The sequence below is a fragment of the Podarcis muralis genome, chromosome 3, assembly GCF_964188315.1.
Source record: "Podarcis muralis chromosome 3, rPodMur119.hap1.1, whole genome shotgun sequence".
Taxonomy (NCBI): Eukaryota; Metazoa; Chordata; class Lepidosauria; order Squamata; family Lacertidae; genus Podarcis; species Podarcis muralis.
Genome location: NC_135657.1, coordinates 20,383,624 through 20,406,465, shown reverse-complemented (window position 1 = coordinate 20,406,465; position 22,842 = coordinate 20,383,624). Strand labels below are relative to the sequence as shown.

At 44.0% G+C, this 22,842-nt stretch overlaps 1 protein-coding gene across 1 annotated transcript in view; it reads left to right on the top strand.

The window, feature by feature from the left end:
- PRKCE (protein kinase C epsilon) overlaps positions 1-22,842 on the top strand; it is a 323,740-nt gene that overhangs the window by 130,052 nt on the left and 170,846 nt on the right. Inside the window, exon 2 of the mRNA XM_028724832.2 lies at positions 12,275-12,338. Within this exon, the coding sequence (XP_028580665.1) occupies positions 12,275-12,338 (64 nt within the window). The remainder of the gene's footprint in view (positions 1-12,274; positions 12,339-22,842) is intronic.

Genomic DNA, 22,842 nt, shown 5'->3' with positions numbered 1-22,842 from the left:
AGGATTAAGATAAAAACAAAGAGGGAAAGGATTTGCTGAATTAACTATTTGAACTGGAATACAAAAAAGGGAGGTGTGAGGAGGTCAGGGAAACAAGCAAACGAAAGACAAGATATGGAAAGATTGATTTGTTTTTAACTGTTTTTATTTTTCTGTACTTTGTATTTTCTTTTTTCTTCTTTTTTTTCTTTTTTTCTTATTTTTGTAACATTTTGAAACTTTAATAAATATCTTTAAAAAAAAACAACTAATTTCTCCAGATACTGCAGACAGCAACATCTGCTCCAGCACCTTTAAGGTGGGACATTTTTAAGCAGAGGTTGGCTAGCCATTAGCCATCTGTCTGGGATTCTTTAGCTGTGATTCATGCATTGCAGCGGGCTGGACTAGATGACCTTTGGAGTTTCCTTCCAGCTCCACAATTCTGTGATTCTGCCTTACCAGGAACCAGAATCAACCACTCTGTGCTGGGGAGAAGAAGGGAAATCCCAGGAACAAAGCTAGCTTTACGGTTTGCTTTTCATTCTCCGAGTGTTGATATTTGCACTGACCGAAAGTTACTGTTTATTTCATAAGCATGCAAATCGATTGTTAAATACTTGAGGGGGGGGGGGACGGCAAGAGCCCAAAGAAGTATTTGAAAGGGAGGGCACATTGTTTAAACACTCCCTGCAAAGCTGCGTTCTGTCACTGCTTTGTGTGTCATCTCCGTATTTATTTTAATATTATTAATATTTATTTTAGAGCGGACTTAAAAGCCTGCTTTGAGTGCACTTAAAAGCCTGCATTTCTCTTTAACCCCCGTTGTATATCAAAGGGCCTAGAGAGTGGGAGAGATGGTGAGGAGTAAATATCTTGCTTCCGCTTCCATAAACATAAAGAGAAATTCTGTATACACTACCTTTTTGAAGCGTCTGCACCCCTCCTTGTATTTAAACTGGGTTTGATTCTGTATTTTAGCCACTTCTTATTTAAGCGAAATTAGTATTATTTATTATTTTCATTGTATTTATACTACACCTTTCCCCCCCCCCCCCCAAAGAGCTTCTTCCCTTCTTTGTTTAATCCCATAACAATCCTGTGAAGTGGGTTACAACAGTTGACTGTCCCAAAGTTAATGAGCTTCCTGACTGAGTGGAGACTTGACCTCTGGTCTCCCAGGCCCTAGGCTGACTCTCTAACCATTGCACCACACTGCCTTCCCAGTGTTTTTCCTTTACCCTGATGCCAAAGATACCCGTAACTGCACATGGAATACTGCTTGCATCCATGTAGCTGCAGTTGCACACGACTAGGTATGCATTTTAAAGCAACTTTTGGAGACTATGGAGAATGACCTCCTTGAATCGCTTTGGCTTTCTTTTTCGTTCTTTCTTTCTGCAGTTCAAATGCAGGAAATGGTTTGACCTCCAACTCTGCCATCCCAGCTGATGTTTCTTTCCTTTTTTCTGAGAGTTGGTGTTAACCCAACAGAGCAGTTAAATCCTGAAGGCAAGTTGGCTCTGTTTATGAATATCAATAATACACAATCTCTTTCTGCACATTCCATCATTTCTCGTTATATTAATGGATGGAAATGGAAGGGAGTGCATTATGAAGGAACTTCCAAATGATTGTATTCGTACAGAAGATTGACCACAGTCTACTTTCCTTCCTTGGCTGGCTCTCAAGTACCAGATAAGAAGCAGATTAGGAGCCTCCTTGCATGTTGACAAAGGCAAGGGGGAAAGGTTGGAAGGCTGAGCTGTGGATTTTGTGAGCCGCAGAGTTGGCAGAGAAGTTCTTGCATGCCTCTGTTCCTGATGAACATGTTCTTAATGATAATCAAGCTTGCGGAAACTACTCTGGTTCAAACTAGATGTGATGCTTAGGAGACCTGCATCTCCCACTGGCGGTGGTAGTGGGTTCCATCAGGGCAGTGGGGCACTGCAGGAAGCAAGGTTAAAGCCCCAGTACTGTTAATCCTGATCTGAATCCTTTACCCATTGCTATTTGCTCCATGGTGGGGGCGGGTAAGGGGGACGGGCAGCGGATACATGTAAGTTGTGGGTAGGCATAATCCAAAGCCATCATGGATTTCCAGTTCTGGTTTGGAAAGCAGGCTCAATAATAATAATAATAATAATAATAATAATAATAATAATAATATAACAATAATTTTTTATTTATACCCCGCCCATCTGGCTGAGTTTCCCCAGCCACTCTGGGCGGCTCCCAATCAAATGTTAAAAACAATACAGCATTAAATATTAAAAACTTCCCTAAACAGGGCTGCCTTCAGATGTCTTTTAAAGATAAGACAGCTCCTTATTTCCTTCACATCTGAAGGGAGGGCATTCCACAGGGTCGGCGCCACTACCGAGAAGGCCCTCTGTCTGGTTCCCTGTAACCTCACTTCTCGCAATGGGGGAACCGCCAGAAGGCCCTCGGCGCTGGATCTTAGCGTTCGGGTTGAACGATGGGGGTGGAGACGCTCCTTCAGGTATACAGGACCAAGGCCGTTTAGGGCTTTAAAGGTCAGCACCAACACTTTGAATTGTGCTTGGAAACGTACTGGGAGCCAATGCAGATCTCCCAGGACCGGTGTTATGTGGTCCCGGCGGCCACTCCCAGTCACCAGTCTAGCTGCCGCATTCTGGATTAGTTGCAGTTTCCGGGTCACCTTCAAAGGTAGTTCCGCGTAGAGCGCATTGCAGTAGTCCAAGCGGGAGATAACCAGAGCATGCACCACTCTGGCAAGACAGTCCGCGGACAGGTAGGGTCTGAGCCTGCGTACTGTAGTCTGCCAGTTTCGGACATTGCAACAAACTATGGGTTTTGCTATCATGCAGAAACAAAAAAGAAACTGTGTATGAGAGGAGAGGAGAGGAGAGGAGAGGAGCTCTTTCCTGATTAAACCAGCCTGTTATCACATAGGATCTCTCTGCTCTACAGGCCTAAACTCATTTAATGCTCTCAATTCATCTCCCCAAAAGACTGTATGTATAGTCACCAGGATTCTTCAAAAGGAAGACATGAGTTTGGTCTCCCCACTGCCCCTTTTTTCCTTTGCACATCATGGTTGTTTGTTTTTAGGTTTTAAGCCAATGTGCAGGGAATGCCTTGTTTTAATTGATTGGATGTAAAACACTCTAGGAGCCGTTTTGCCTGAACAGCCGGGTACGAATGCTCTAAATAAAGAAATAACTTTTGCAGGGCCCTATTGTTAGGGTGAGGGGACGCGGGTGGCGCTGTGGGTAAAACCTCAGCGCCTAGGGCTTGCCGATCGAAAGGTCAGCGGTTTGAATCCCCGTGGCGGGGTGCGCTCCTGTTGCTCGGTCCCAGCGCCTGCCAACCTAGCAGTTCGAAAGCACTCCCGGGTGTAAGTAGATAAATAGGGACCGCTTACCAGCGGGAAGGTAAACGGCGTTCCGTGTGCTGCGCTGGCTCGCCAGATGCAGCTTGTCATGCTGGCCACGTGACCCGGAAGTGTCTTCGGACAGCGCTGGCCCCCGGCCTCTTGAGTGAGATGGGCGCACAACCCTAGAGTCTGGCAAGACTGGCCCATACGGGCAGGGGTACCTTTACCTTTACCTTTATTGTTAGGGTGGGAGGAGAGCAGAAATGTAATGTCAAGTTTTTTCATCGTGAAAGAGGGCTAAAGCAGACAATGTTTGCAAGCAAGCAGGCACAATACCTCGATTCAAAATAATGGAAACATAACATGTGAAAAAGAGAGGGATCAAATCAAAGTTGATTCACATGCTGCATTTCTGTTGAGAAGGCCCTTAACAAAAGCCTTGGAAATTAAAATATTACCCGAAACTTATTCATAGATTCAATATGGATCGAGGCCACCATCCTGGCGTTTTCTCCCAGAGTGCTCCAGTTTCCTCTGGCCAGGGGAAATGATCCATGCGTTTGGGGTTAAAAGTAGTTCAGCCTCCTCTGAGTAATTGTTTCCATGTCCAGCGAACTTGCTGTCTCTCTGCTGAAACTGCCAAGAGGTGTGCCAGTGAATGTCAGTTGTGGACAGAGGTTTTGTTATGTGAACTTATAGAGATGCTGGAGCTCATATCGCCAAGCCTTCTGACATCCAATGTGGGTTTCTTTTTCTGTGGCTCATTTTTCCTTGAGCCTGATGTAACTTCAGTGTTATGAAGCCTCTGACTAGGAAGAAGAAGAAGAGTTTGGGTTTGATATCCCGCCTTTCACTCCCCTTCAGGAGTCTCAAAGCGGCTAACATTCTCCTTTCCCTTCCTCCCCCACAACAAACACTCTGTGAGGTGAGTGGGGCTGAGAGACTTCAAAGAAGTGTGACTGGCCCAAGGTCACCCAGCAGCTGCATGTGGAGGAGCGGAGACTCAAACCCGGTTCACCAGATTACGAGACTACCGCTCTTAACCACTATACCACACTGGCTCTGCTTTCTGCTGTCGATGCCATGGTGTTGGAGCTGCTGCAGTGACTCCTTATGATACCACAGCATTGAAGTTGGAGCCGAAATCTCATTGGAGCAGCTCAAAACTGTGTCTCCTTCCCATTTTGTCATTGTACCACTCTTTTAAGGAGGATGGTGCACAGATGAGGGAAGAGTCACAGCCTGAGTTCCTTCTGTATGGCTAAGGGATTCTGCTGTACATCACATCTGTACTCATATACCACTTCCACAGTCATGGCTCCCCCCCCCCCCCAAATAATCCTGGGAACTGTAGGGTGCTGTGAGTTGTTAGGAGACGCCTCACAGAGCTATAGTTCCCAGCAGCCTTCTACTTTCTTCTTCGGCGATCACTCGTAGCCGAGTAAGATTATCTTCCATAAGCACAGTCTTAACAGTGAGTCCATAAGTGACTGTGGAGGCCAATTCTGGATCCACACGTCCCTCCACAGTGGGGACATTGGTTTCTGGGCGGGAGTTGATCACGGTGAGGGTTTGCTGAGCTCTTAGTTCTTAGCTTGTTTCTCCCTTTCGTCCTGAGTTCAAGTGTCTTCAAAGCCCACGACACCTTTGTTAAAAGCTGTTATCCAACTGGAGCACTCGCAGGCCAGTGTTTCCCAGTTGTCGGTGTTTATACTACATTTTTTTAAAGATTTGCCTTGAGAGAATCTTTAAACCTCTTTTGTTGACCACCAGCATTAAGCTTACCATTTTTAAGTTCGGAATGGAGTAGTTGCTTTGGAAGACGATCATTCAGGCATCCGCACAACATGACCAGCCCAACGAAGTTGATGTTGAAGAATCGTTGCTTTGACGCTCGTGATCTTTGCTTCTTCCAGTACACTTAACAAACAGCAGCCTTAACAAACTCCAGTTCCTAGGATTATATGTGTGGGGAGCCAGGGCTGTTAAAACGGTGTAACAGTGCTTTACAGGTACCAAGTGGGCACCACCACGATCAATGTGGCATAGATTGACCACATCTGACTTGGCCAAAAAGAGGAATTGCATCACCAGAGGACACAGTTAGATCTAAACTTACCGAAAAATTCCATATCCAGTTATTTCACACTGAGTTTGTATTATATAACCTGAGCAAAAAAATAATTCCTGTACATCCCTCCCCCCAAAGTTTTTGGCTGGGCATCCTCTGTCTTCCCATGGACGTTATGCGGATAAATAAGGTTATTCTCTGTCTGTTGCTTTGCAAATGATTTCCAATAGCTGTTCGCTGGTCATTTTGCCGTATTAATGGTGTCCTGAATTCACATGGCCCATAATTTGGGAACATTGGCTTTTAACGTTGCAGGCTTTCACAAATCAATTGATTTCAGAATGTTGTGATTATTCTGTCTGCAAGTTGTTTTCCACTGGCTAGATTAAAACAACAACAGCAACATAAGGACAGCCCGCTGAATCCAGCTGTTGGCCCATCTAGTCCAGCATCCTGTTCTCATAGTTGCCAGTGGGAAGCCCCACAAGTAGGACTCAAGCACAAGAGCCATCCTCTCCTGTGGTTTCCAGCATTGCTGCCTCCAACTGTGGCGACACAGCGGAGCCACAATGGCTAGTAGCCATGGATAGCCTTGCAAGAAGGTTGCAGGTTCAATCCCCAGCATCTCCAGGTAGGGCTGGGAGAGACTCCTGCTTGAAACCCTGGAAATCCGCTGCCAGTCAGTGTAGACAGTATTGAGCTAAAGGTAAAGGTAAAGTGACCCCTGACCATTAGGTCCAGTCGTGGCTGACTCTGGGGTTGCGGCGCTCATCTCGCTTTATTGGCCGAGGGAGCTGGCATACAGCTTCCGAGTCATGTAGTCAGCATGACTAAGCCGCTTCTGGAGAACCAGAGCAGCGCACGGAAATGCCGTTTACCTTTTCCCCAGAGCGGTACCTATTTATCTACTTGCACTTTGACATGCTTTCGAACTGCTAGGTTGGCAGGAGCAGGGACCGAGCAACAGGAGCTCACCCCATTGCGGGGATTCGAACCGCCGACCTTCTGATCAGCAAGCCCTAGACTCAGTGGTTTAACCCACAGGGCCACCCGTGTCCCAGGTAGTGTTGAGCTAGATGGACCAATTATTTCACCCAGGGCAAGGCAGGTTCCTATTTTCCAGTGATTGGATTTCATAAAAGAAAAAGACCATGGGGATTCCATGTGGTTTCAGTAAAGCTTTTTTTAATTTATTTTTAAAGCCTCTTGCCATTTTGTTTGCTGTCTGCGTTATTAATAAAATCATGAGAAGGCATTTGTCGTACAAATGAGCATTCTGGCCATTGGGCGTTTGATATCTGCTCTGCAAAGCAAACGAAGCAAGATGTCAGAGTCATGTGGAGATGCCTTGATGTGGGCGGGAGGGCAAATTTTACAGGTCAATTGCCTTTGGTGCTTCCTAAGTTTTCAGCTTCCTTTTTGAATTAGGGCCTTGTGTATTACTCATGCAAACACTTTGGAGGTGACAAATGTTAGCTGAGTGTTTTGGCAACGGGTGAGATGCTGCATAGCTGCAGGGGAACGAAGAGGATTACATTTCGGCAAGCCGTATCAAAATGTCACCACGTTGTGTCGTGACAGAACGGAAACCCTCGCATCAATGTGACAATTAGTCTTGTCCTCCTGCCTCTGACAAAGCATAATATGAAAATTTTATGTCCCCGATTTCAAAACTTCAATGTCTCTTGAACGGCTCTGTCAGAATTCTCTGTGGTAGCTTCTGAAAGAATATTTATGTCCCGTTTGCTTTTAAACACCTTGGTTTTAACCTCATATCTTTCCCCTTAAAAGGGTGCATTTTACAGGTATAAAACAATCCAGACCAGAAGTTGTATGCAAATTTAAAAATATTGGGTGCAGCTGGGTTCCCATCCCCCCTTCATTTTGAGCAAAATGTGATCAAAAGCTCCAAGCTCATCTGGCTAGGGCTGTGTCTGTGAGGTAAATACCAATCTAATACATGGGGTGTGTGTGTAAAAAGCAGCTGAGGGTGAGTTTTGAGATGTGGTGGAGCAGTGGGTTCACCCCTGCCTCCCAATGGAGATGATGATGATAATAATGATGATGAAGAAGAAGATGGTAAATCTAACGAAGTTAGCAAAAACACAGTACAACGTCAAACACTGAAAACTTCCCCAAAGATCCACACCTGACACACGTTTAAAGCATGTGACTTCACTCAAAGAATCCTCTTAAGGGTACTGGAAATTGCAGTACAGTGGTACCTCGGGTTAAGAACTTAATTCGTTCTGGAGGTCTGTTCTTAACCTGAAACTGCTCTTAACCTGAAGCACCACTTTAGCTAATGGGGCCTCCTGCTGCCGCTGTGCCACTACCACGCGATTTCTGTTCTCATCCTGAAGCAAAGTTCTTAACCCGAGGTACTATTTCTGGGTTAGCGGAGTCTGTAACCTGAAGCGTATGTAACCTGAAGTGTATGTAACCCGAGGTACCACTGTATATTGAATGTGCTTTACACACTGGCGGAGGAAGGGGTGTGTAGTAGCTACGGCTTGCCCAGGTGTCATCCCTGGGGAAGGGGTGACCTCACCACCCCCACATGCTAGCCCTGTCCCCGGGTGCACAGCATGTGCCCCACTCCGGGTGCTGGAGCAGCTAGCTCCGCCTCTGACTTTGCATTTATGATGTGGTTCTGCCCCAACTTTATATTTAACGTTCCTGCAATGTAAAGGTTAGGTTGGCGCTATCTAAGGGATTTGAAATCACAGAAAGGATTGAAAGTGAACGTGGTGTGCGAATGGTATAAGCTGGGACAACGAGGAATATGGATTCCTTTTATTTTAGGGGGCCATCTGCAGAATATTACTGACATGGTTCAAAGGCAGCCATCATCTCTTAACTTCAAAACATCTACCTCGCATGCTGCTCTTCTGATCTTCTAATAGACTGCACTTAAAACGTTTACAAAGGAGGGAGAGAGCATTTTGACATTATCAGTGCCTGTCTTGATCCCACAGGAAATGCTGATATTTTGCTGAATTTCATCGGGGGTGGGAATCCTCACCAGTACAACTGTCACCATTTCCTATTTTTAAAAAAGTTTGCAACTCTTTCCTGCTCATATGCACAGATCGTTTTTAATTGTCTCGCCGCTCACACCCTGTGCATTCTGGCCCCTCTTTGTAGTTAGGGAGATAATCTGGGAGGTTTTAATTTCGTGTGTTTTCATATAGATGGATCAAGTCAGCTTTGTTTGCAGGTTAAAATTCAGCATAGACATAGCACCACATTAGACAATGCGTGTCGTGCCTGGGCAGAAAATTCCCTCCAGTCCTTAGCATTATCTCTCTCTCCCTACTCACCCCTACTCCCACCACCACACACTTTCTTTATGAAACACAATCCGATAATTATCTGCATTTTCCACTTTCTGAGATGGCGAGGTCCAGATGTAAGCCGCTTTGATCGAAAGCCACTCCGGCCACTCTTAAAAGGGGGGAATAAATAAATAGGAACATCTACCAAGATGTTAATATAGCATTAATACTCTGGCACATTCCCTAAAAGGGCAGTTCTTCTTCCTCTTCCCAGCAATGATGTAATCCTGGCAGGATCCGCAGAGTTCTCGCATTACCGAAACGTTATCGTAAATAATTAAAAAGTAAACGCCACTTGTCAGAACTAATGACCAAAGTGCAGTTTGCGGGGCATTGATGCTCAACTGTGTTTGTTTGTTTGTGTGTGTGTGTGTGTGTGTGTGTGAGTGAGTGAGTGAGAGAGAGTTTTCACTTCCTTTAATTATTGGCGCACAGTAGTCATTATGATTGTGGATGAACGCAATGCTTATTTAAGCATTTTAGTGCGGTTCTGTATTCTCTTTTCCTTGTAGCAGATCCCGCGAGGATTTAGAGGGACGTGGTTTGAATGCTGCGTTCCCGTCTCTCTGTCCTGCCGTGGACACAGTTTGCAGAGTTAAGACTTAGCATTGGTCGCAGTCAACGCGGTTTAGCATCTGCAAGGTCAGTGTGCTTTCTTTGGTGCTGGCTGCAATGCTGCCTATATTACTTCAGAGTAAGCCCTATGAAGGTCAGTGGGGCTTGCTTCCAACTGAACATGTGCAGGATCGTAGAAAAAGAGGATTAGACAGATTGATGGAGGAGATGGCTCTCAAGAGCCAGTGTGGTGTAGTGGTTAAGAGCGGTGGACTCGTAATCTGGTGAATCGGGTTCGATTCCCCACTCCTCCACATGCAGCTGCTGGGTGACCTTGGGCTAGTCACACTTCTCTGAAGTCTTTCAGCCCCACTCACCTCACAGAGTGTGGAAGGGAAAAGGAGATTGTTAGCCTCTTTGAGACTCCTTAGGGTAAGCTAGATGGATGGGGTATAAGTAATAGATAATGATGATGATGATGATGATGATGAAAGGTGCCAGTGTGGTTGCACAGTTGTTTAATATCAGCAATTATAAATACGCATTATTTGTTGTAACTCGGGAGTAGGTGCCTCATGGAATGCAATAGGTCAGGGATGAAGGAAACAGTGTCCTTCCAGATTTTGCTGAACTACATCTGCTTTCATTGCGAGCCATTTGGCCATGCAGGGGCTGATGGGAGTTGGAGTCCAGCAACATAGGGAGGTCCAAGGGCTTCCATAACCCTGCAGTAAGCAATAGGTTTTGTCCCCCTATTTTGCACCTGGTTCCAGTGGGTGGAACTTTGGTTTCTAGTTCCAAACAAACAAACAGACAGACAAAAAACCAAAGTCACTCACACAAGCCTGGGACTGCCCTGCTATAAAAGACAGCAATTACAGGAACCAAAAAGTTCTTTTCAGACCTTGGCTCTGCACCGCAGGCACTGTGCATTGGTGCCAAATATGCATTGTACTAAATATGTATTGTGTTAACATCCTGAAATATAGTCGCCGCATGTGCAAGAGATCAGCTCCTCCCCCATGTTCCCTCGCAATTTCGAAGGTCAATCGAGAATAGCATTTGGTAATTGCCGCCTTTGTGCCAACTCGAGGCGGACAAGGACACTCAGGAGACGGCCTGTTCTTGGCTGCTGCACCTTGTGGAACGTCCGGAGACTCTGTAGCCTGAGCACCTCTCATCTTCACACAGGGCAAGGAGAGGCAGAAAGACGATCCTGCCTTTCACTCTCCTGAGATCACACTTCTTTCCCCCCAATGATATTCTTAATAAGCTGCAACAATTTTAACATGCACAATCCAGTACACATTTAATCCCCCCTTATTTTGTTGACTTCCAACCCCTTTTTCCATGGAGTTGTTGTTTTCCCCCTTCTGCTGCACGCTGTCTTCTGTTTGTTAAATCTACAATGGTACCTTGGTTCTCAAATTTAATCCATTCCGGAAGTCCATTCCAAAACCAAAGCGTTCCAAAACCAAGGCACGCTTTCCCGTAGAAAGTAATGCAAAATTGATGAATCCATTCCAGACTTTCAAAAACAACCCCTAAAACAGCAATTTAACATGAATTTTACTATCTAACGACATCATTGATCCATAAAATGAAAGCAATAAACAGTGTACTGCAGTCACACAATCAGTCAATCAGTAGCTGAACTGGGTTCCGCAGTCACACACAAAAAAGAGCCGCAAAAACAGAAACGCAAAATAAATAGCAAAAACAGACAGACCTTAGTGTAACACTCAAATTGTCAGCGTAACACTCAAAACGGAAGTGTGGCACTCAGATCATCAGCGTTACACTCAAATTGGAGCACATTTGGCTTCCGAAAACAGTTCGCAAACCAGAACACTTACTTCCAGGTTTGCAGTGTTTGGGTTCCAAGTTGTTTGAGTAGCAAGGTGTTTGAGAACCAAGGTACTACTGTAATTACTTCTGTTGCTCATAGCTCAAATCCTGCTTGTGAGTTCATCATATTATATAATATTTCTTTAAGTGGTCCGGAAAAGGCATCCATTCTTCCATAAAACACTCATCTTTAGATTCTCTCAATTTTGCTCTTAATTTTGCCAGTTCTGCACAGTCCATTATCTTGCTCATCCATTCTTCTTTGGTGGGAACTTCTTCCGCTTCTGAGCAATAAAGAATCCTAGCTGCTGTTGTTACTGCTGGGATCACACTTCTGAGGGGAAAGTTGCTTGCCTCCTGAGTGAAAAGCTGCAGATGTTTCAAATGCAGGAAGAGCATTGTTCATTATGCATATTATCCCAAAACCTTGACAGTAGATGCATGAATTGCTTGTACATCCACATCTTGCTGTTTCCAACACATGAAGACACTCTCGACAGTTTTCATAAATTCTTTTGGGAGCCAGTGTTGAAGCAGACGATGCTCTGAAGGCTGTAAACATCTGTTACATTTTAATTGCTTTACTACAGTCTTCCCCCGCTTAGTGCCCTCCAGATGTTTTAGACAACAACTTCCAGCATCCTTGATCATTGGCTATGTTGGCTGGAGATTATGGGAGTTGGAGTCCAAATCATCTGGAAAGTATGAGATCGGGGAAGGCTGTTTGAAGATATTGTTCACTTGATAATTTATATTCCCCCCCCACATGTGTTTACCTATCCCAAACATTTGGAATATGCAGAGTTGTGGATTCAAGAATCAGATAAAGTGTTGCCCTTACTTGTCTTCAGGTAATTAAGAAAGGGGACCCTGTGAGGTTGAAATCCAGCAGTGTAAACAAATGTTTATGAGGACCCTTCCTACTTAGATCTGAGGCTGGATTGAGATGGCACATCAGAATCTGATGGACTTTTTCAAGTCCTTAAAATCACTGGCTTCCATTGAGTATGCGGTACAAGGATTTGCAAGATGACGTTTAGTAATAAACAAACAAACAAACACACCCAAGGAAAAGAACACAGTGGAATTCTAATAATAAATATTTGCTTTTTCCAACTGCAGATTGATTTGGAACCAGAAGGAAGAGTGTATGTCATCATAGATCTTTCAGGCTCATCAGGTGAAGGTAAGACTGTTGGGTTTTATCATATTCTGCCATTCATAGCAGATTTATAGTACATTATTGGACACATGATTCAGGACTCCTTCCTCCAAAGATAAGTCTCTAGGTATATGTGCCACAGGGAGCTTGAGAAAACCAGGGGCTCCCTGTGATGCGTACCTGTGTCAAACAAATATTTGCGACAACCACATGCTCTTTTAAGTGGTGATGCTGTGGAAATTCAAAATCTAAGGTTGCTATTAGAAGGTGTGTAATTCTCAAATGTATTATGAGTTCTGGCTTTGAGATGGTGAAGTTTAGGATTTTTGTCATTAATCCAAACCAATTGATTACAAGTTAATTTATACTTTCTGTGCCCGCATGGTTGGCATGACTCAGCTACACTTTGCAGCTTGCGTGCATGCCCAGTATCTGTGAGTCTTTACTTTCCTGAAGGTAATTCAAATACTCTGATTCCAATGCACATTATGTGTGGAATGGTTTTATTGTGCTGAATCTTCTGATGAACCCGAATTTTTGTTGGTGACGGTTGGTGTGCCTCTGCCTCCACCTGTTTCCACCTGCTTCATCTTGATCTACTGACAGATGAAGCAAAGCAGATTTCCTTTTGCCAGCAAGCAAAGACTTTGTCGTTCCAGCAGGCCACCAGCTGGCTCACGTGGCAGGGTCTTCTGTGGGTGTGTGTTGTATTTTGTCCTCCTTGTTGTGCTTTTCAGTGGTTTTACGTGTTGCCAGTGCTGTTTTCAATAGGGTTACTTTCTTAACTTGTTTTTTTAAAAAAACATTTATATGTAATGCATGTGTTTTAGTTATACCTGTTTTACTGGATGCCCTGAGCCCTTTTGGCTCCTGCACTGGCAGAATGGTGGGGCATTAATTAATTCATTAATTCATTAATTAAAGGGACATCCAGGCATAAAATAAATCAGAGTGTCACTCAGAGTCTCTGGAAAACAAGTGGACCTTTGCCATATGGCTAAAACGCATTAAGGTTGGGGCCACTGATGCTCCCAAGGAGACAGCGTATTCCACAATATGTGAACACGTAGGTCTGTGACACATCGAGGATAAACAAGCCGTGGTTTTCTTTCTGTTGCAATTGGAAAGAACTTAATTTGTGCGGAGGTTAGGTATTTGCAACAGCAGGGGCGTGTGGATATCCTTCCAGTTTGTCGTGACTGCATATTTGTTAAATATGTCGTGACTGCGTATTTAAATACATGTGTGATATTTCATTGGTTGCTGTATATGCTAGAAAAAGAAAGCCTAAGGACTCACAAGAAGAAACAATAAGAAAAGATAAGAAAAGAAGAAATGTATTTTCATAGGCTATGTACCGTATACAGTGAGGGGGGAAAGTATTTGATCCCCTACTAAATTTGCCCGTTTACCTTCTGACGAAGAAATGACCAGTCCATGATTGTAATGGTTTATTGTAGCTGTGAGAGACAGATTAACAACAGGAAAAACCCCCAGAAACCCAGAAGACAAAAGTCAGAGATTGATGTGCATTATAATGAGTGAAATGAGTATTTGATCCCCTATCAACCAGCCAGATGTCAGGCTACCTGGTATCTTCACTGTATGTAACGAGCTGAGATTAGAAGCACCTGCTGTAAGGGAGAGGTCTTACCTGTAAACCCAGTTCGTTACAGTACCTGTACAAAAACACCTTCACGGTTTACAGTTACTATTATTCAGCCTGTTGCGCTTTATGTATTGTGATAACTGTATTTGCATAGCAAGGTATTGAATTTGTTTTGTATATGCTACCTTGGCATCCATTTGAAATGTAGGGTGGCCTAAAAATTTAACAAACGACAATATCCATATTCTTCTGCATGTGGGCAGCAAAAAGATTTCTAGTTTCTCCTCGTTCCCCCCCCCCCCCCCACAACTTTTGTCCTGCTTGGTGCATTTTATATTCTGTTATTAAATGCCAATACGCAATGATGTGTGTTGAGGTGAAAGACTGAATTCTTTTACTAGAAGCTTCTATATACCGCTTTTTATCATTTTGAGCACAAAGTGGTGTGTCGAACACAAAGCAGCTAACTTTGTGGATGCAAGGCAGCATGGTGTGTCCTAAACAGCTACGCCCTCTCCTTGTCTCTCAGCACCTGCCATCTGCGGCGGCTGTCTCACCCTGCCTAACGGTAGAGCCGGTCAGGCAGTATTCATTTATTAATTACAAGAATTTGAAAACAAAACAGAGCAGGGCTTATTAGATCTAGTAACACTCCTAGTCCTTGAGTGGGAAGCTGAGCTGAGCTGGTAAACCTGGATTCCGAGGTTTGTTTAGCTAGCAATTATCTGTGTGGCCTTAGGAAAAAAGCCCCCGTCGACATCTGCTTCCAATCTGTAAAAAAGGCGAAAAAGAATAATGACAGAGCCTGGTTGTGAAGTGGAGGGGTTTTTTAAAAGAGAGAGAGAGAGGTATTTTGTATGCAGCTACTATATGGATGATTAATAGTGTGCACTTGCCTTTGGAATACCTTATAAAGCCCTCTCCTGACATCTCTGGGTGCTTCCTTCATTGGTCAAGATGGCAAATGGCGAAAACTAAAGCAGTTCCAAAGGTAGCTAGCTGATGCATAGATGTCCTCGCTGTTTACTACCTTGGCATGCTGAAGCGGCAAATCTATCAAGAAAGCAGGAAGGAGAAAACAGGAGTATAGGAAACCATTCCAAGGGTTCCATTATCTCTTTTGGCAAGGCTGTCCCTCCTTTTGCTGCCTCTGAGCCCTGGTGTTAGCCTCCTGCTCCTATTTCATCTCACCCGTCTCCTCGTGGAAGCTGTTTTTTCCTCCGTGTCTGTATGCGCGCCCTGCTGACATTGGCTGGGCCCAGAGCAGCCTGCCTCATAATCTTCGACTCTGGTTATCACTGAGTCAGCAGTTTGGACGAGAAAGCATTTCTCTTTTCTCCTCTCTTTGATGGAAGACGATAGTCTTTCAGCAGCACGGCATTCCTTCTTCTTTTGGCTCCTTTGGACGTTGGCGGCTGCCCAAGACCACATTGATTTTTCCATAGTAAGCAGCCTTTTTCTCTTTGGTAAGCATTATTTCTAGAAAAGAGCATCCACAGGCTCGCTCCCCCCCCCCTTTCTGCTCTCAGAGCAGTGCCCTTTGTGTATGAAACATACTCTGCTTGGTCCTCCTTGCAGTAGACGCGTTGAAATTAATGGTTATAACTAAATTGGAGTAGACACGTTGAAATTAAAGGTCATAAGTTTGTCTATTATTTGCAACAGGTCTACTCTGAGTCCTTTGGAATTCCCTCCCCTTGGATACAAGGCAGGCACCTACTTAAAGCCTTCCTCTTAAAGCAAGCTGTTTAATAATAATAATAATAATAATAATAATAATAATAATGATAATAATAATAATTTATATCCCGCCCTTCCCAGCTGAAGCCGGGCTCAGGGCGGCTAACAACAGTAAAATAATACAGCATTCTAAAATCAATTCATTATGGAAGCCGCCCAGAGTGGCTGGGGAGGCCCAGCCAGATGGGTGGGGTATAAATAATAAATTATTATTATTATTATTATTATTATTATTATTATTATTATTATTATTATTATAAAATCAGTTCAAATCAAATTGATGGCAACCATTGGGCTAGAGTTCTGTGAAGAATGACCAAAGGAGGGGGTCAGGCTGTGCCTTGGCCAAAGGCCTGGTGGAACAGCTCTGTCTTTCAGGCCCTGCGGAAAGATGTCAAGTCCTGCAGGGCCCTAGTCTCTTGTGTCAGAGCTTTCCACCAGATCGGAGCCACAGCTGAAAAAGCCCTGGCTCTGGTTGAGGCCAGCCTAACCTCTCTGTGGCCCGGGACCTCCAAGATGTTTTTGTTTGAAGACTGTAAGGTCCTCTGTGGGACATACCAGGAGAGGCGATCCTGAGATCTTTCCCAGTCTGCATTCGTATTTGAATTGTTTTAATTATGTTTTCTAGTGGTTCCTCAGTTGTTGTTTGCCACCTTTCGCTCCTTGGTAGTGGTGGGTTGGGATCTAGGGTGGGATATAAATTTAATTAATATATAGGAAAATAAAATAAGGCAACTCCATATAACGACATGCATCTGGACTGAAGATGCTCTCTGATATTGCTTAGCAAGGCTAATGTCACATGGAAGATGGCGCAAGCTTGTTTTTCTCATCAGCATCCAGCCCTGATGAGTGTCTAACCAGCTCCTGACAGGACTGTACAAAAATCCAGCCTTTCTGGGATTTGATGTTGCAATAAATTAATAAAATAACAACAACTGGAAATCAAACCAGAATTATCTTTATTAAATACATTCCCAAGACAACAATCTGGATTTACATAATAAATAATTAAGACAAGAGGTGAGACGCAACATAACCAGACACTGGGAAGACATTTCTGGCAGAAAGATGGGCAATTGGTTCAAAACGGCTTGGGAAACAGCCCTCCTTGAGAGATTAACAAATAAACTGCAGTTGACACATGGGCAGATCAAGAAAGATGACTGTGGTTTAATTTCATAGCATATGCCAGTATTCCAGAAAATGAGCAATCCCCCCATCAGCATTTGGCTCAATCTGGTTGATATAAACGTAAATTTAAACGTAAATTATTATCTTCGCTTTGAACCCCACCTCCCACATTCATCAATATATGAACACCTTATATTGTTTCATTGGTAACATAAGAGGGGGAAAAACTATTACTCATACTTAATCTAAGCACAAGGGCTCCTGATTAGGCGTTTAGCTGTGCACTGTTGAATGTTATCTGTTAACTCTGTTCTATCCTGCTTCCCCTCTGTTTCTGTATTTGTTTAAACCAGTTCACAAACCAAGAACTTATACATTGACCTCTAATAATAAACCGTATGCTGTAGATAGCACTGCAAACTTATTATGCTATTTTTTTGTGATATGCAAATAATGTGAGAAGACTTGGGTCTATTTATCTGTATTGTTGATTATTCCTATTATCCTTGTTTAGACAACCCAATAAAAAGTGGCTTTTCTCAAAGTTCTTACCTCCTCTACACCTCCTTTAGGAAGGAGTTTGCCTCTGACTGCAAGTTCATGCTGTGTATGGCAACACTCTCTAATAATTCATAAGTAGCTTTTGCAGCCACAACCTGTTTGTCTGTTTCCCTGGAAAAGTGCACTTGATGCAAACTTTACACCAGCAGGTGACTCATTCCTTTTGTTTGGGGGGGGGGGGGAGGCACCATAATGTTCTTCCATGTTTGGTCGTAGAATCTTAGAATCATACAGTTGGAATAGACCACAAGGGCCATCGAGTCCAACCCCATGCAAAGCAGGAAACACCATGAGAGCACTCCTGACATATGGTTGTCAAGCCTCTGCTTAAAGACCTCCAAAGAAGGAGACTCCACCACACTCCTTGGCAGCAAATTCCACTGTCGAACAGCTCTTACTGTCAGGAAGTTCTTCCTAATGTTTAGGTGGAATCTTCTTTCTTGTAGTTTGGATCCATTGCTCCGTGTCCGCTTCTCTGGAGCAGCAGAAAACAACCTTTCTCCCTCCTCTATATGACATCCTTTTATATATTTGAGCATGGCTATCATATCACCCCTTAACCTCCTCTTCTCCAGGCTAAACATGCCCAGCTCCCTTAGCCGTTCCTCATAAGGCATCGTTTCCAGGCCTTTGACCATTTTGGTTGCCCTCCTCTGGACACGTTCCAGTTTGTCAGTGTCCTTCTTGAACTGTGGTGCCCAGAACTGGACACAGTACTCCAGGTGAGGTCTGACCAGAGCAGAATACAGTGGCACTATTACTTCCCTTGATCTAGATGCTATACTCCTATTGATGCAGCCCAGAATTGCATTGGCTTTTTTAGCTGCCGCGTCACACTGTTGGCTCATGTCAAGTTTGTGGTCAACCAAGACTCCTAGATCCTTTTCACATGTACTGCTCTCAAGCCAGGTGTCACCCATCTTGTATTTGTGCCTCTCATTTTTTTTGACCAAGTGCAATACTTTACATTTCTCCCTGTTAAAGTTCATCTTGTTTGTTTTGGCCCAGTTCTCTAATCTGTCAAGGTCGTTTTGAAGTGTGATCCTGTCCTCTGGTCGAAAGGCTAGAGAATGATTCACAATTGCATCTTCCTCCATATTTCCTTTTGCCATGTCTCCTGGATCCACGAAGTCGTTTTTGCATCAAGGCAAGGTGATTAATTATGTTTGTCTGGTTGCCTGCACTTAACTGAAAATACAGGTTTGGATTTCGGCACAGGAGTGGGAAGATTAAGCTTCAGCAAAATATCACAGCTCATGCATGTAGGTGGGATACGTATGTGTCACCAGGAGCAGCACATTGAAATCTTTTGGTTTCCAAGTGACGTTACTGTATTTACTCTAATCTAATGCGCCATCGTATCTAATGCACACCCTGATTTTCACGTCGTGATTTGGCCAGAAAAGGTGCGCATTACATTCGAGTAAATATGGTAACCCTTTGTTGGAAGAAATGAGGCTGCTCAGTAGTGCCAGGACTACCGAGCACAGCAACACTTCCCAGCAGATCTTGCCCCTATGAGGCAGTTGTGGGGCCTCTCCCCAGCTGCCTAAGCCTCCCCTTCTCCTGGGCCCTTCCCAAGCAATCTGAGAATCCACCGGCACACTTGTCTTTCCTCTTCCCTCTTCATACCTCTTCTGGTTCTGGGAGACTGTGGGAGAAGCCAACTTGTGGTATAAAATTTCTCATCAAGACAATGGAAGGGGGGGTCCTGTAGTGTTAAGAGTGATGTTACCCACACGTTTGTGCGATCAGAACAAAATGATAATTTGCACTAGGCTGGTACAAACGTGGGCAATCCTAGAAATAGCCCCCAAGTGTGGTTGTGTAGTGGGTCCAGCTTTTGTGATCATGTGCACCCACCTATCCCCATGAGAAATGTAATGTAACCAAAGCATAATATGGATACAGCTTGCACATTACACTCTTCCTGTTCTTTTCTGGAATAGAAACAAGGAGGCTGCCTTAAGCCATGCCAGACTCTGTGTTCATTTAGCCCAGTATGGTCTATTCTGACTGGCACTGACTCTCCAAATGCAGCTCTTTCTCACCACCTGCTACCTGATCTCTCCCCCTTTTCTTCTTCTTTCCAGTTTCCAGGGGTTGCATTTGGGACCTTCTTTCCTCCCTGATATGAGAAATGGTCCCTCATAACACAATATCTTTATGCAGTTGTCAGTGTGTGTGTGTGTGTATAAATTTTAATGTGCATTTTGTTCAGTGACTGTAACCTTCTTGGTAGGCTCCACAATAATTTTGCTGGCACCAAATGAGACTTTCCGTGATCTGAATACTGTTATAAACTGGCCAGCTGCCTTTGACTTAGGCAGCCTGGAGGTATAGTTGTATGAATGGCTCCATCTGTCTGTATTCTCATCAGGCTATTTCTCTGGCCCCTCTCCAGTAGCCATTGCCATTTCCACTCATGACCCACAGAAAATTAATCAGATTTCCCCATCTGAGCTCAGTGCTAGGATTCTTTGAGTCTGAAAATGTAGCAGAGTAGAATATCCAGATTTCAAAATTTGGATCTAAGATGCAAATATCTATTGCAGATTTGCCTGCCTAGCCAGCACACAGTGCAACAAGCCAGTCTCTTGGTGCCCTCCAAGTCCTATGGACTACAACTCCCATCATCCCTGAAAATTGATCGTGGTGGTTGGGGCTGATGAGAGCTGTAGTCTAACAACATTTGGAAAGTGCCACGGTGACTAGCCTTCTCCCTGATATGCTTGCTTTTCTATAGCTAGAGATAGATTTCATTACATGGAAGAGCATTTCAACACATGCACTTTCTATCATGTAGTTACGGTGCATTCCAGAAAAGCTTATTTCAGCATTAGAATTGTAGGGTTGGAAGGGACCCTGAGGGTCATCTAGTCAAAGGGACAGCAATGCAATAATCTTAATGAGATCATACAAGACAGATGGCCATCCAGCCTCTGCTTAAAAATCTCCAAGGAAGGAGAGTCCACCACCTCTCATGGGAGTCTGTCCGCTGTTGAACAGCTCTTGCTGTCAGAAAGTTCTTCCTGATGTTTAGACAGAATCACCTTTCTTGTAAGTTGAAGCCATCGGTTCGAGTCCTACCCTCCAGAGCAGGAGAAAACAAGCTCTTGATCATCTTGGTCGCCCTCGCCTTCACATTTTCCAGCTTGTCAATATTGTTCCTAAATTGTGGTGCCCAGAACTTGACACAGTACTCCAGGTGGGGTCTGACCAAAGGCATAAAAGAATGGTACTATTAGAAGCCAAATGGGGACCAAGTAGGACCAAGACAGCCAAATGAGGACACAGTTCACTGTCATCAATTGTTCAGTATCACATTTGTAAGTGTGTGTTCCGGAAGTTCTTTATGGGTTTGTGTGTATTTTATACAGACACAGGTTGTTCTTTCCCAACTGCTTTCATTTTATCATGGTTGACCTGACAACCCTTTATTATTGTGGATTGATTGGTTGTTCCCAAGTAGACCATCTAATCCTGTTTATACCAGCTCTCCACAGAAAAATAAAAAAATCTCCCTCTGGCCTTGTTTTCTGCTTATCTGAGTTGCAGCCTGGAAGGTCTGGCCTTAGATTACGGTATATTTTCACCTAATCCATACCATCTCTTTCGTTTCCTGTCAGATCCAAACATCCATTAATTCTTCCATATCGAAGGATTCGATCATCTTCATTTATAAGTTGTTTGTTCTTTAAGTCCACTTACTAAAGTTTCTGAGTGGCAGGGGAGTGTGAATTGGTATGAATGTTAGGTGCTATGGAAGAAATGAGTGCCCACAAGGCAAATATTTCAAAAACCAGTTGTGGACTTACTGCCCTATTGGTGCTTGAGGCTCCCAGGGGGAAGCAGGCAGAGTGCAGGTCAAGCAGGGAGCATTCAGCACCTTGGACAGCTCAGAGAGGTCCTGCTAAGAGGAGTTGTCTCTGCAGGGAGCTAGAGCCAATTGAATCTTTGTGTAGGTTGACCCAGGTGTGGGTCACCTCCCTGGAAGTGCTAGCAGGCTAGTTGAAGGGCCCTGGTTTTGTAACCTCTGATTTCTACAAGACTCGGGGAGGCAGAGGTATTGCTGGGAACTTTTTCTTTCAGCCAGAGGATGGTGGCAGGGCTGTGTTCTCTGGCCAGGTGGGCCCTGAATAAAGTATTGGTGGTTTTCCCTGCAAAGAAACAGCCTGGACCTTGGCCTCATCTGTATCTTTAGCTGGGTACTGCTTCTTGCAAACAAAGGAAACAAAACTCATTTTATTTAAAACTCATTTTCATAAACAAGCGGATTTGACAAGGGGATCAGCCAGTCGCAAGTTAAGCATTTTTAAAAGTCTGCTCATTTTCTGATGGGAGAGATTTAAGCAAGCGCTTATCAGCTCTACTGTTAAAATAAGTGAGCTTGAAAGCACAATACAGAGTAGCGATGGGAGAGAAACAGATGCATGCATTTCTCTTCTGTCGTAACTTTTCAGTGCTTTCAAGCCTGTTTTGTAAATTGAAATTTGCAGTGCTATTTCTCCAGTTGCAAAGGGAGTGTGAAGCTAGCTCCCATTAAATGGTTTCTGGGCAGTTGGGAAGGGATTATTTTAGCAGTTGCAGCAGCATTGACTTCCTTGTCCCTTTTTTAAAAAAATAAATGTTGTTGTGCTTTTTGCATGGAGGGTTTGCTTCTGTCACAGATGGACAGCCCTTCTCCTACCTATATTTTCCTTCCTGCCAAATGCCCTGGATGCAGTGTTGGAAGGGGGATTTTGGAAATAGCAGCTGCTGCAAAAATCGCAGCATCCCCTAGCGGCAGAATGCATTGGTTTTAGTAAGGATGTGGTGATGGCTTTCTTTTTAAAGGGGTAGGCTTCAAAAGCAAACTCCCCCCAACTCAAAGAAGCTGCTTCTTTCTGAGTCAGGGCCAGAGTCCTTTAGAGGCAAGTGAATAATTCACACACACACACACACACACACAGAGAGAGAGAGAGAGAGAGAGAGAGAGAGAGAGAGAGACAGACAGACAGACAGACAGACAGACAGACAGTGAGAGAGAGCTCTTTTGTGCTCTGATGAAGAATGTCTCTTTTTCTGCTGTGCCCATTTTGAGCTGGACTTGATTCAATTCCTTAAAATAAAAAAATATTTTGGTTATTTAATCGAGTTGTCCACATTGTGAAACTCTAAAAATTGGGCTACTATTGGGCTGTCCAAACTGCCATCTCATCAAAATAAAAAAATACCTGCTCTTCAATGGTGGAGGATTCCCATCTTAAGTAGGAGAGCTGATTGAAGGTTTTTCAAGTATTTGACTGGAACGCTCAAAACCCAACCGAAATTAGTTTTGCAGTGAGCAGGACAAGTTGCACATACAAGTTGCATTACAGGGGATTATGCTAGATGATGCTTGAGGCCACCTACGATTCTCTGATTCTAGTTATTGAGGGCGGGGGGAGGAATTAGGCCAAGTTGCCCATCAGTATACTACGCAGTGAGTCAGACCAAGCATAG